Source organism: Myotis davidii, unplaced genomic scaffold (assembly GCF_000327345.1).
Source record: "Myotis davidii unplaced genomic scaffold, ASM32734v1 scaffold289, whole genome shotgun sequence".
In the NCBI taxonomy this organism is placed as follows: Eukaryota; Metazoa; Chordata; class Mammalia; order Chiroptera; family Vespertilionidae; genus Myotis; species Myotis davidii.
In genome coordinates this window covers 1,068,243-1,081,289 of record NW_006299717.1, presented here as the reverse complement: position 1 = coordinate 1,081,289, position 13,047 = coordinate 1,068,243, and the positions used below count along the sequence as shown (strand labels likewise).

Genomic DNA, 13,047 nt, shown 5'->3' with positions numbered 1-13,047 from the left:
CTCTCTCTCTCTCTCTCTCTCTCACACACACACACACACACACACACACACACACACACACGTCTTCCAGGGGAGAAAACAAATAACAGTCCCACAGGCAGCACAGGGCCGCCTGGGGAAGTTTCCACAAGAGGCCTGACCCCCAGCAGGGAAGAGAAGGTAGGCACCCCTCCCCACAGTCTGGGGGGAGACTGAGGCCTCTGATAACTGCATCCAGGTCACTCCAGGTGAGGGCTTGCCTCATTGTGCTGGAGCTCAGGTGACCCAGGGACACTGTTCGTCAAAGACCCAGCTCTCCATGTGGTTTCTGTGTCACTGAGTCCAGGATTGGAGCTCGGAGGTCTGCATGTTCATGCAAATTGTACTTTTGCTCTGGGCGTGGGGGACAAGGGGAGCAGCGGTGGGGACCTTGGAGCTTCAGGGATCTATGAGATGCCCAAAGAAGCAATGTGATGCAGCAGGAAGGATGAAGGATGTGGGCAATGGCATCAGATTTCCGCTCTGGTCCAGGCCCCATCACTTAGTGAGCTGTATGACACTGGGTGAGTGACAGGCCCACTCTGAACCCCGTTTCCTCGTCTACAAAAAGGAGGTAATAATGCTCACAGGGCGTGGACTCGGATCTCTAAAAGGGAGGGACACACCTCCGGAGCGCTTGCTGTGTATAAGGTGCTCAAGGGTTTTACTGAATCCAATCCTGCATAGCAGATGTTACCCCCATGTTACAGATGAGAAAATTTAGTCTGCACCAAGTGGAATGAATCGCCCCCACTTGATGGCTAGAAGGTGGTAGAGCTCGCAGGCTGTGGGAGGGAGCCTACGCATGCGTCAAGGCTGCTGGGACTGGGGAGGTGGAGGCAGCCCCAGGCACAGGGTGGCCCATAACCAGGTCCTTGCCCATCATCAGGGCAGGCCTCAGAGGGCTGGCCAGACTCTGGGGTGGGTTGGGCCAGGCAAGGAGGGAAGGCGGGTGTAGAGGACACTCAGAGGGTTGGCATTCCCTGCAGGGATGGCACGGCCAGAGGGGTGGTGTGCCACCTGGCCCAAAGCTCTGCTGCTTTACCTTCTGGGGGACGGGCAGGGTGGCGGGTATCCCCTCCCACGTGTGCTCGGCAGGGGGGCAGAGGCCTGTGAGGAGAGAATGGGGCTCCTTGCTGCCACTTCTCACTCGATCCCCCAGTCCCATTTCCCACTTATCCCTCCCCTTCCCCCAGAGCCCTGCTGGCAGCACACGCTCACCCCCTACACCTGCACGCACCTGGGAGATGGCTCCCCACCACTTCTGTGGAGCGTCTCACCTGGACCCTGTCTCAGTCACTTCTCCTGACTCCAGCCCTTTAAGCCCAGTCACCCTGTCACCTCCCTCCTCGCCCCTCGCCCCCCAGCCCAGCTCAGCGGTGAAGGAGGGATGGGCACATACCCCCCGCTCTGCTCTTGGCAAATAACTTGACCCCTGATCACCAGATCCCGGCTGGCCTCTCTCAGGGGCTCTCCCAGGCTCCTGCCTTGGGGTCCAGGAGGCCCCCAGTGCGCCTTTACACCCTCATGGAGACGCCTCGGGCCTTGCAGCTCCCGGCATGAGGACAGACCTGTCACCATCCCTGGGCCTCAAAGGCACCCGTGGCTCCTGGGCTGAGGCCTGTCCTCCAGGCCCAGGGTTACCATGGCAATGCCAGGTGCTTGTGACCCAAAGAGAAAAGATGGCCCGGGCATTGGTCCTGCGTGGCTGCCCGGCACCTGTGGCCGATGGGCGGGGAGCAGGCCCAGGGAGGGGTGGCCTGGGTGAACTTGTGGCGGCTCCTGTTCTCTGACTCCGGAGCCTGCGTGCTGGTCCCGTTCTGACACTGCCTGGCTGTGTGGCCGGCAGGCACCTTGCCTCTCTCCCCAAGTGCAGATGGTGGTGAATGAGCTTTACCAGTTCACCCCCAACCCCAGAGCCTGGCACGGTGCCCAGCCAGAGAGGCTGTGGGAGGCAGGGATGGGGGTGAACTTAGGGGTGCAGCACTGGAATGGGTCCACACTTGGTCATTGTCCTTGTGGCTCCATCTTAATAACCCAGTAACAAGGAGCCCAACATCAGGTGCTTATTTGTTGTTCATTCATTCGGCTCCTTTAAGAAACACTTATTGAGCACCGACTGTATGCCGGGCACTGTGTCAGGTTCGGCACAAGTGAGGTGAGGAAGGTGTGGTGCTGGTGCTCCCACCTGATTTGGGGGTGGGGGGGCAGAAACAAGTATGGCCGAGAGAGTCAGGGGAGGCAGGGGCGACGGTTAGGAGACTGGCTTTGGAGTCAGCCCCAATCAGTTCAAATCCTGGCTGAGACCCAGAGAAATATTTTTTAAATAGATTTTTTTTATTGATTTCAGAGAGGAAAGGAGAGGGAGAGAGAGATAGAAACATTAATGAGAATCATTGATCGGCTGCCTCCTGCAATCCCGGGCATGTGCCCTAACGGGACTCTAACTGTGACCTCCTGGCTCCACCACTGAGCCAGGCCAGCCGGGCCCAGAGAAATCCTTATTTACCATGCACCTCAGTGCCCTCTGCCAGGGGCTGTTCACAGGGTTGCTGTGAAATTTAACTAAAATAATCCATGGAAAATGCTGCATGAAGTAGCTCCCAGTAACCGATGCTGTGTAATGAGAGGGACCGCAGTGGAGGTGCGGGAAAAGTGCCGCGGCTGATGAGCACAGAGGCATGGTGCCAGCACACTGGGGAGCCCTGGTCCTGTCCGGTTTCCTGCTGGGGTCCAAGAGACCCCTTCAGTGCCCGGGGTGGCTGCCCATGGATGTGCCTCAGTTTACCATCTCTCCCCTCATACCCCCAGTTAATGGCTGCTGCAGAGGCCACCATTGTCTCAGATGTCCCCGTCGCAGCTGTGAGGACATACTCCACACACTCTGCTGGACAGGGAGCTGGCGCGTGGCAGGGCTACACGTGTCCACTCCCCCTTCCTCAGCACCCGGGCCTGGGTTCCATGGCGTGGCCTGGGGCACCTGGCCCGTCCTGGCAGGCAGGCCCTTGGCACCTCCTCTCCACTCAGTGCAGAAGACATTCTTTTAAGGGGTGGCGAGCGGTGTTGATGGGCTCAGCTGGGTAGATGTCGGCCCTGCAGCAGCAGGAGAAGAGGGGTGTTTTTGCAGGGCCAGATGGGGCATTGGCAGCGAGCTGCTTCCTCCAGCTGCTGGCAGCTGGCCATCCAGGTGGCGGGGGCCGGAAAGGGAGGAATCAGGACCCGAACATTCGGGTGTGGGGAGGCCTGGGTGCCAGGGTGGGACACAGGAGAAGTTCTGGGAAGCACTTATGGGAACGTCCCCAGAGGAGCCCTCCAGGCGCCCTGGGCTGGATGGCAGGTCCCAGCAGCCTCCGGGGGACCTGAATCACCAGGGCGTAGCCATGAGCCCATTGAGACTTGGGGATCTACAGTGTCAGTTGGAGTTGATCTCTGTGCCCAACAATGGGGTCCCGAAGCACCAAGCCTCTTGAGAAGGCTTCTCCCAATGGAGCCGGAGCCCAGCGCAGCAGGGGTCCTGGTTGACTGACCTCAACTGGCCGCACCCCTGGGGTCGGGTCGGGACTGGTTCCTGGATGGGATTAGTTCAAGCACAGGCAGAGAAGCCCTCGTCCACGGCCCCCTCCTCACTGCTGCTCCCTCCCCTGAAGCCCGGGGCGTTTAGAAGGGCTGGGGCGGCACCGTGAAGGGGGGGGGGGCATGCTTCCCTCTCCTCTGTCGTCCAAGCTGAAGAGTCAGATTCTCTCTCCCCCTCGCCTCCCCGCCTTCCTCCCTCCTGTTCTCTTCGGCTAAGTGGTCCCGAGATGGATTGTAAAGGTGCCTGGCGAGTCAGAGTTTAGAGATGGAAGGGACCGACTGAGCCATCAAGCCCATCTCCCTCCTGAGTTCAGGCGGAAAATAGGAGACAACAATAAACAGTTTTATTGGGATATTAATTTAGGCGCCCGAAGGCCTTGACTTGTGTCTCTTAATGCAATGCAGTGGATGCTTCCCTTCCTGCTAATGTAATAACGGCCATCCTGTGGGCAGTCGGTTTGCATGATGGCTTTTGTCCCCCTCCTTTTCCCACGGAAGGTCCAACTGGAGTTCCGGAAGAGGTGGGAGCGCTGGCGGCTCGAGCGCCTGCACATGCAGAGGGACAGCAGCATGAAGCCCCTGCAGTGTCCCACCAGCAGCCTGAGCAGCGGGGGCACAGTGGGGAGCAGCGTGTACTCCGCCACCTGCCAGGCCTCCTGCAGCTAAGCCTGCGGCACCGCCCTCCCAGGTGGGGGAACACCCTCCCGGATGGGGCCGGGGAAGGGAGGGACAGCGGCTCTCAAACACCCCCCCTCCCCCTGCTGCCCCTTCCCCAACCCATCAGACAGGCAAATGGGCAATGCCTCCGGGACGCGGACACATTTTCTCTGAGGAGAAGCAGCTGCTAATTTGATCACTGTGGCGGGAAGAGAGGAAAAGCTATTGCTGCTAAAATGAGGATCTCTTCCCGTTAAGCCACAGGCCCCTGGGCTTCCCCCAGACAGCAGCAAATCAGCCCCAGACTCAAACTTGAGGTCAATGGCTTATTAGTGGGACTGCGGCTGTCGGAGGAGGTGGTCCTGAGAGAGGCGGACGTAACCTCAGCCAGACGAGAGCTGGGTAATGCAGCTGCCGCCGCCTCGGGTGGGGGCCCCAGCCCATCGGCCTCCTCGGTCAGGGATGATGTGCATGTGTCCGGGTCACTGGTTCCCCTCAGCTGCCCCTCAGCTTCCCACCAGCTTCTCTTTGCAGAGTTTGTTGGGGCTGCGACCAGCAGCTGTTTTTAGAAATGGCTGCAGGTCATGTCGAGAAGATGCCTGCGGGTTTCTTCGCTGCCGCCCACTTCTCCTGGGTGTCTCTCTGAGTTGCCTTGGTGCCGGCCCCTGCTCCCCACTCCCGAGGAGCCCGGCCCTGTGCATGAGTCTCTTCTGGAGACGCTCAGGAGCCCTCTGGGTTCCCCTAGGAGCTCCAACAACATCCACGTCAGGGACTTCAATTACCCGCCACTGACGGAGACCCAGGGGCCGAGTGGGTGCATGCACCACCCTGTGGAAACGCTCTGACTTCTGACCAGGTTCCGTGTCTGGCATGGGAGTTTGGGTGCCTCCTCTAACTTTAGGAAATGGGACATCTTGTTGGACAACTGCCAGGCCCCACTGTTCCCATGGAGACAGGCTTCCCCTGCTCTGGGTTTCCTCCCTCTGAAATCCCCGCACTGGGGAGCTTGTATAGACTCCATCCACTTTTCTTCATTGCTGTGAATAGTCGATGTGCAAATGTGCCATTCTGGTCTCTCCCACCTGATGAAAACAAGAACTAAACCGTGGTGGTGGTGGTGATGTTGTTGGGGGGCTGAGGGGGAGGTTGTCACTGATTGGACTCCTCCACACTCAGAGCCAATGAATGTTTGCCCTGCTCCGGTCTCATCCCATAAGTCATGCGCAGCAGTAACCTATTACTCCTGCCACAGCCACGATGAGAAAGCAGACACGTAGCAGCACCATAGATTCCCAGAAAAGGGGGAGCCAGCCACCCTGGGAGGCTGGTGACGGCATGGATGGGTGCCGAGGAACTTTCCAGCAGGACAGACCTCTCTGGAGTCCCGACCTCCTGGGAGAGCTGAGGGAGAGGCTTCCGATGAACTGCTGTATGAGCCCATCTCTCCCTCCTTCTCTGGTTTAAGTGTGTGTGTGGGGCCCCTCCCCCAAAACCTTGTACCAGACACGTTCTCACCAGAGGCATGTGACATGCAGGGAAAATAATAATGGGACATAAAACACGCCAAGCAGAAAATGTCTTATACCTCAGCTTCAGCGAAGTGTTGTGTCTATGTTAATAGGGAAGCTGGGCCTCGGGCTAAAGAACTGTGCGCACTGCCTCCTCGATGGTGGGGACAGGGGCAGGCCCGCCTCCCCGGAGTCAGGGCAGCCTTCCTGGCCAACGGGCACCACCCGTTGACTCTCTTTCTGGAGTGGGGACGGGTGATGAGCACTGGGGTGTTGATGGGGGTACAGCTCTGGTGCAAGCATTTGAGACTATTGATACACTGCACAGCAACAAAGAAAGAGACACATTGGTATTTTCTGCAAGAAATAAGCTGTTGAGGGGAGACAGTGTTTAGTTAGGGGGCACCTGGGAAGCTCAGGCAGTTTGGTAAGCACAGTCCTTTTCCCGGCTGGTACTGGCGATTCCTGATTTCAGAAGGCTCGTCACGCCCCCGTATCCCAAGCCTTTTAACACCGAGGGGCTTTTTCCTTCTTGGATACTTACCAGATACTGAACTGAAGAAAATATTTTCTTTGCGCCAAGACCCACACTATTAATATTCATTTGAACAGCGGGGCACTCCTTCCAAAGCTGTTCCCAAACTTTCCTAAATGAAAAACAGTTCTAACAGACCCGGGAACCATCGATGCAGTGGACTCCGGAATCCACCAGCTGTTTGCATGCCTGATGCTCTGGGTCTGGAGCTTGCTGAGCACACCCTTGCCTGCCTCTGTGCTGAGGGAATTGCTGCTGACCAGCAGGGTGAGGGCGCAGGGAGCTGAGCAGCCCTCAAGGTCTGGATTCAGCACTCTGGCCAGCTCCCTCGACTTGTGAGGGGCTTCAATCCCTCAGCCTGTCCTTGCCATTTCAGTCTTTGGAGCAGCTAAACCACAGAACTGAATCAAACCACATGTTGCAACGTTTCCTTCCCTTTCAAAGGCCTTTACAGGTTGTGGCATGATTTTCGATTGCTTCAATGCAGTTCTTGCTGAGCACCACCCCGGTGGAGTTCTCCGGGACTCAAGAGCAGTAAAGACCTTGGAGAGCCCGCCTGCCTGAGCTGCAGTGAGGAGGGCGGCTGGCAGAGCTGACCGGCCCAAAGTCACAGTGCTAGATGGTGGCTGAGCTGGGCCAGGACCCCGGCCAGCTCCTGCCTCTCGACCAGTGAGGCCTCTAGCACGGATAGGTGAAAAACATAAATGGCTACACAGATGCTCTCAGTAAAATTTAGCTGTTATCTGGGTTTCCGTTAGAGAGCAAACAGCAGCAAATGTAGGTGCCATGTCCGCGGTGACTTATTTTACTGAGACAAGGATAGAGTGCGCTTTATTATCTCTATGCCATACTTCACTCATCCTTGTCTTAAAATTAAGGAATGGAATGCACAAGGGACGCATACGCATAGAAGCAACGACTGGGCCATCTCACCTCGCAAACCCAGCGCTCTCCCATGGCCTGGCTTCACGTTTCCTGCTGCCCCTGCACTTGTGTGAGAAGTACTGGCAGACACACAGAGGGGACTGAAGGAGCCCTAGGGAAGGTCTTGGCCCTCTTTTGTTTTCTGCAGTGCTCCCTGAAGTGGGAGAAGACCAGCCAACTGGGCAACTTTAGCCGGGCAAAGATGGCACAGCCACCACGAAGGGCAAATAGAGTGAGTTCACGTCCGTGCCCAGCGAGGCTCGGTCACCTCATCCATGTGGGCTGTTTCAGCAGCTTCCATCTCCTGGTCCTCCGTCTCTTCCACAACGGAAGAACACTCGTGTGTGTGTGTGTGTGTGTGTGCATGCAAGTGTGTGTGTGGTCCTGCACATAGCAGCATAAAGTTAGGAGGTGATGAATCTAGAATCTTCCCACCCACTGTGAAGGTTATGGGACCACACAACCCCGGGCGAGGACGTGTGGGAGTCTGAGCGATAGATGCTTCCTCTCCATGCGCAGACAGCGCTCCCATTATTGCTAATGCCTGCTACGTGCTCCGGGAAGGCAAAATCTATTCCAAAGGTTTATTTTCCCTCCGCTGAATTGATTCTAATCTTCAGTGCTGACCCCGCTTTGGCTCCTACAAGGCAAACTATGAAAATCCTCCCAATATGTCAGCTTACTCTGCTAAGACAACTATGTGAATGACATTCTAAATATTCAACAGAAACCAAATTAGTATCGTCTCTTTTTCTTCCTCTTTTCGCTGGAGCAAGTTTTCTTGGGAAGCAACATGCGCAGAGGGAGAAACTTCTGCAAGCGACCGCACCATGCCCTGCAGTGTTACCTGCTGGCCCCAAGCACTGGCCCAGCACCAGGAAGCGTTGTTAAGCAGTGTAATTTGAAACCCTTTACTTAATGCCGCATGCGTCTACAGTATCTATAATTACTTCTGCTCTGTCAATGGCTACAGGTTGGCAGGAAGCAGATAAGAAGAATTATTTTCCCATTAACTCCTCCAGGTCTCTTGGACTTTGCCTGCATCTGAATCTGTCTGAGAGGAGTTTTCTCTCCTCCCCTTGGTCATTTTAGCCCGTTTTCAGGACCTCATCCAGCAGCTCTGCAATTCCCTCTGATGCATCCAACCTCTTCTCCACCCCCACGACTCCCTCCCTCAGCCCCTCCCCACAGTGAGCTCCCCTCACTCCTCCCCTCAGAGGGAGTGGACCCTGCTCGCCATGCTGTGAATGCCTTTCTCTCAGCTATGACCAATTTAGGGGTGCAGTTGGGAGGGAGGTGCTACCAGGCTGACAGTGATGCACCGAGTTCCCCACTGGGCACTGGGCGCAACAAGGAGCGCGGCCCCCAGTGGCTCGGATCCGAACTTGCATGGGGGTCGTGCAATCTTCCTGAAGGGGCCTGTCAAAACTATCAGTAATTGTCAACCCGACAACCTAGCATGACTAATGATCACTGTGTCCCAGCAGTCGGCAGGCGGAAAACAGACAAACGAGGGTATTTGGGTGTGGGCAGGAGAACTCCTGCCAAGCCTGGGACATGGGACACCTTGCTGGCTTCTTTCCCTGGGAGCCAGTGGGTTGATCGGTCGGGGCCAGATTCAGACAAACAGATGGGGCTGTGTCTTGCCCAACGGTTCACACTTCACTTCCAAACCTGCAGTTCTTCTAAGCTTCTCCCACTAAAAGTACTCACATCTTCCAAGCAGATAAACCTCAACATCCCCTTGGTTTGGGCGAGGGTTTGATGGGATCTTTACATGCACTGAGAGAGGTGAGCCAAGCTTGCTGGAGGGACAATGCTTTTGGTCGGTCTTCAGTGCTTTGAGGGGATGGTTGCTCCTCATTCATGTCTCAATAAGATAATTGTCATGCAATTTCTTAATGTACAGATTCATGTAAAATGTGACCTGCATCCATAGGTAGCAAATGTGCCTGGTGTGTAATCCCTTGTACAGATGTGAACGGGCTCCGGCTCTTTCTTAATTGGCCTGGCAAACCCAATAAAAGCCTGTCACCACTGTGTCTCTTGCTCCTCTGTCGGGAGAGGAAATTTTCTGCAGTGTCAACCGAGGTGACTCATGGTGCAGCAGGAAAACACAAAAGATGCCGTTTCCAGCCCCAGGAAGAAACCTTGCTCACTTTCGCGCGGTGATGTTCATCTTCAAAGCACTTAGCACGTACTCATTTCTCCGCCGCAGACTTTATACGGGGACTGCGATGCCATTTCAGAAGAGAAGTTGGGTGGTCGAGTGGCTTAAACAAAGACTGACGGCCAAATGGATGTCTTCTGATTCCACTCATTCATTTGATCCTCCATCTAAATGAACTCAGTCCATTAAGTCCATTTCTTTAACAACAACAATGAAAAAGCCCTAAAAGCAGGAACCTTGTTTGCAAAGCAGACACAGAATTTGAATGGAGCTGCTGGTTAGAGATTCATCTTCAGAAAAATGAACTTTTCACTAACTTAAATCTTTGCTCGCCCTCCAGATTTGCAATTCCCTCTCACAGCAGAGCCCATTCTCCCTAATTCCTCCACCATTCAGTTACCGTCAGAAAATGAATGTACTTCTCCGAAGGCCTCCTTAAACATGCCTTCTTTTTAGACAAGCTGTGGCCATTGTTCCTTTCAAACAGAATAATTCTTATTCTGAGCGCAAACTACAAATGTAGCCAGCTCTTGCTGGCAGGCAGAACATTTGCATTTCGGAGTTTCTGCACCAACCTTGCTTTCGGCTTCATCCCTCCCCCCCGCCACCCACCCCCACACTGTTGCTATTGTCACCTCTCTGCATCTCGCCCTGACACTCAGCAGGACAGGCTAGAACTCAAACTGTTTCCCCTTCCCATCCCCGGAAAACACCTGCCCAAACCAATGCAACTGGCCCTTGAGAAACGCGGGTTTGGACTGCGTGGGTCCACTGGCGCTCCGAGCGTTTTCACAGAATACACAGCGGCCCTCCCTATCCCTGCATTTCTAACCCATCTGTGGATTCAACCAACCGCAAATCAGAATCAGTATTTTCAACCCAGGATGGGAATCAATCAATGGTGGAGGAATTAGGGAGAATGCGCTCTCCTACGAGAGGGAATTGCAAGTCTACAGAGGCCAAACGCCGACTGTATGCATTGCTCTACACCATTTTGTACAAGGGACTGAGCATTCATGGGTGCTGGAGCCGCCTCCCTGCAGATACCAAGGGACGGCTGTAGGGAAGGTTTGGGGGAGTCAAATTGCACGTGGGTTTTCAATGGGGGTGAGGGAGGATTCGGTGCCTCTAACCCCCATGTTGTTTGAGGCTCAGCTGTAATGACCACATTAGTAGGACCCTGAAAGTCGGGTAGCTGCAACCTCAGGAAAAGAGGGTGCACTCTGGCTTAACAGGGTGTAACCCGAGGCTGAGGAAAGGGCGAGGGGAGCTGCCCTGCCCTGCCCTGCCCTTCAGGGGCTCAGCCATGGGGGTAACAGATGAGGATTCTTGGTCTCCGGACTCACCCTGTTCACCTGCAATATAAAGCCGCATTCAGCGATGATGCCCCACAGGAGGGGGTGACTGAGTTCCACTCAGAATCTGTGACAGTCTCACTCATATGCCATCTGTGTGGGCATTCCCAGGGGTGGGAATCACCTCCCTCCCCAAATTTTCCCTCACTCTCCTCTCAAAGGCCAATGCCAGAAGCACACGGATGCCCTAGCTGGTTTGGCTCAATAGATAGAGCGTCAGCCTGCGGATTGAAGGGTCCCAGGTTCGATTCTGGCCAAGGGCACATGCCTGGGTTGTAGGCTTGATCCCCGGGTGGGGCGGGGCGGGGTGGGGGGGCATGCAGGAACAGCCAATCAATGATTCTCTTTCATCATTGATGTTTCTATCTCTCTCTCTCCCTCTCCCTTCCTCTCTGAAATCAATAAATTTAAAAAATAAAAAAGCACACGCAGTTCACTGTCTTCCAATCTCTCTCCTCCTTCCCTCTCCCCCGCCCCCCATGATAAAGAGAAAGACTGAGAGCAGTGGGTCTCCCTTATGGGAGGCAGCGGGGAGGCCCAGGCAGTACAAACTGGGAGGGATGACAGATGTAGCCAGAGAGCTTGAGACGGTGCACAAGTAAATCCAACACTGGGACCGGAAGGAGTAGGAATTGTGTCCCCAAAGGTGGGCAGGTAGGTGTAGTGAGATGATGAAGAGGCCAGAATATAAGACAAGTAAATAAAGGAAAGCAGCAGACAGTTTAAATGTGAAAAAGAGCTGCAGGATAAGAGGGGCGGGAACGCAGAGGTGGGAAGAAGGAGGATCACAGGTGGCCAGCGGGAGGGAGCCGAGGAGAACCAGGTCTGATCGGCGGCGTTAACTTTCTTCCATAAATCGAGCTGTTTCCCTGCAGAGTTCTCTAATCCCAAACTGTGATGGATTACTTTCTCTGGTGCAAAGGCTCATTTTAACTAACAGAACGACTTAAGAAAGAGAAAAAGACCCACAGTCTAGAGTAAATCCAACAATTAAAAATTTTCCCCACTGACCAGGGCACCAGTGTTAGAATGAATTACTGCGGCTCCTCTCCGTGCAGGACCAGCAGACCCAGAATTTATCCGTGTTACAACCTCTAAGAACAAAATCAATAGCTGAGAATTATAAACACTGAGCGTCCCATGCCAAGAGATGGATTGCTTTGGGGCTCAAGTGGGCTGGAGGGCACTGGCAAGCAATTTATTTTTTAACTTTCCAGATCCCCAAGGTAAAAGAGCAAGGACTTGAAATTGTAAATAATAGTTAGAGAAGACTTTTTAGCTCCAGTGACTAAGGTGGAATTAGGAACACAGTTCAGGGCTTGGGAACATAATGATACAAATGTAATAGCTACAGCAAAAAGGCCACAGTTACTTTACCATTTAATTCCATGCTTCAACAATCTATAATCATTTATGTACATTTTGGCTTAAAAAGACGGGTGTTTTATCACCATATATTTTGCCTTCCAGATAGTTTCAGAACCTTCTAGAGTCCTAGAAAACTGAATGTATTGAACCCTGTAAGTACCCACCAAGTAGACGCCACTTTAAAATGAAACCACCCTCCAGCGTTCATTTTTCAAATCCCGGTATGGGAAGTGAAGACGAGAGACCCAAAATGCAAAGTAAAGCCATCTCACTCTGGTTAAGCTAAACCAATGTCCTTCCAACCCCATCCTCTGGAAAGGTACAGTTAAAAACACAGATGAAAAGGCATTTATGCACACTCATATAGAAGAATCGTGTTACGTTAAGAATTATACTGTGTTGGAATATTCTTAGCAATCAAGAAATTTCACAGTAGCACCTCCTTTTAGCAATTGGTAAAGGTCACGAAGGCTGCCAACCAAAGCAGATGGGGCTGCTCGTCCAGGTGAGACGCCGCTGGTGGCCGCCAAGGGTGGCTCCTTCACATTCTCCCGGCTGGAGCACTGCCTGCTGCTCAGACACAGCCCCTCACCTATCGGAGGGCCCTTAGTCTCTCGGCTCCTTGACCGGGTGAGTCTTGGTGTCCTCCTCATGTTAGAACTGCAACAGCTCTTGCGATGTTCCTCATCCACGGTGCAGACCCTCCGGGAGTATGCGCAGCCAACGAACCCGGGAATGCCCCGATTTGGAGTCATCTCCATAATGGCACGTGGGGCTCACATCTGCCTCAGCCGCCCACATGGAAGGCTCCCTCGGCTCACTCACAGTGGTCGCTGGTGGAGATGTCCGGAGGCCGCAGCAGCGAGGTTGCCGGCGCCCTGGTGGACTCTGCAGAACCCGACCTCTCTCTCCTCCTTGGGGCCGGACCCCCCAAAGCTA

General features: G+C 54.3%; 1 protein-coding gene across 1 annotated transcript in view; it reads left to right on the top strand.

The window, feature by feature from the left end:
* GLP1R (glucagon like peptide 1 receptor) overlaps nt 1–4,338 on the top strand; it is a 57,026-nt gene extending 52,688 nt beyond the window's left edge. The window contains exon 14 of the mRNA XM_006775894.2: nt 4,090–4,338. Within this exon, the coding sequence (XP_006775957.1) occupies nt 4,090–4,257 (168 nt within the window). The 3' untranslated portion in view covers nt 4,258–4,338. The remainder of the gene's footprint in view (nt 1–4,089) is intronic.
* Nucleotides 4,339–13,047: the final 8,709 nt, after the last annotated feature.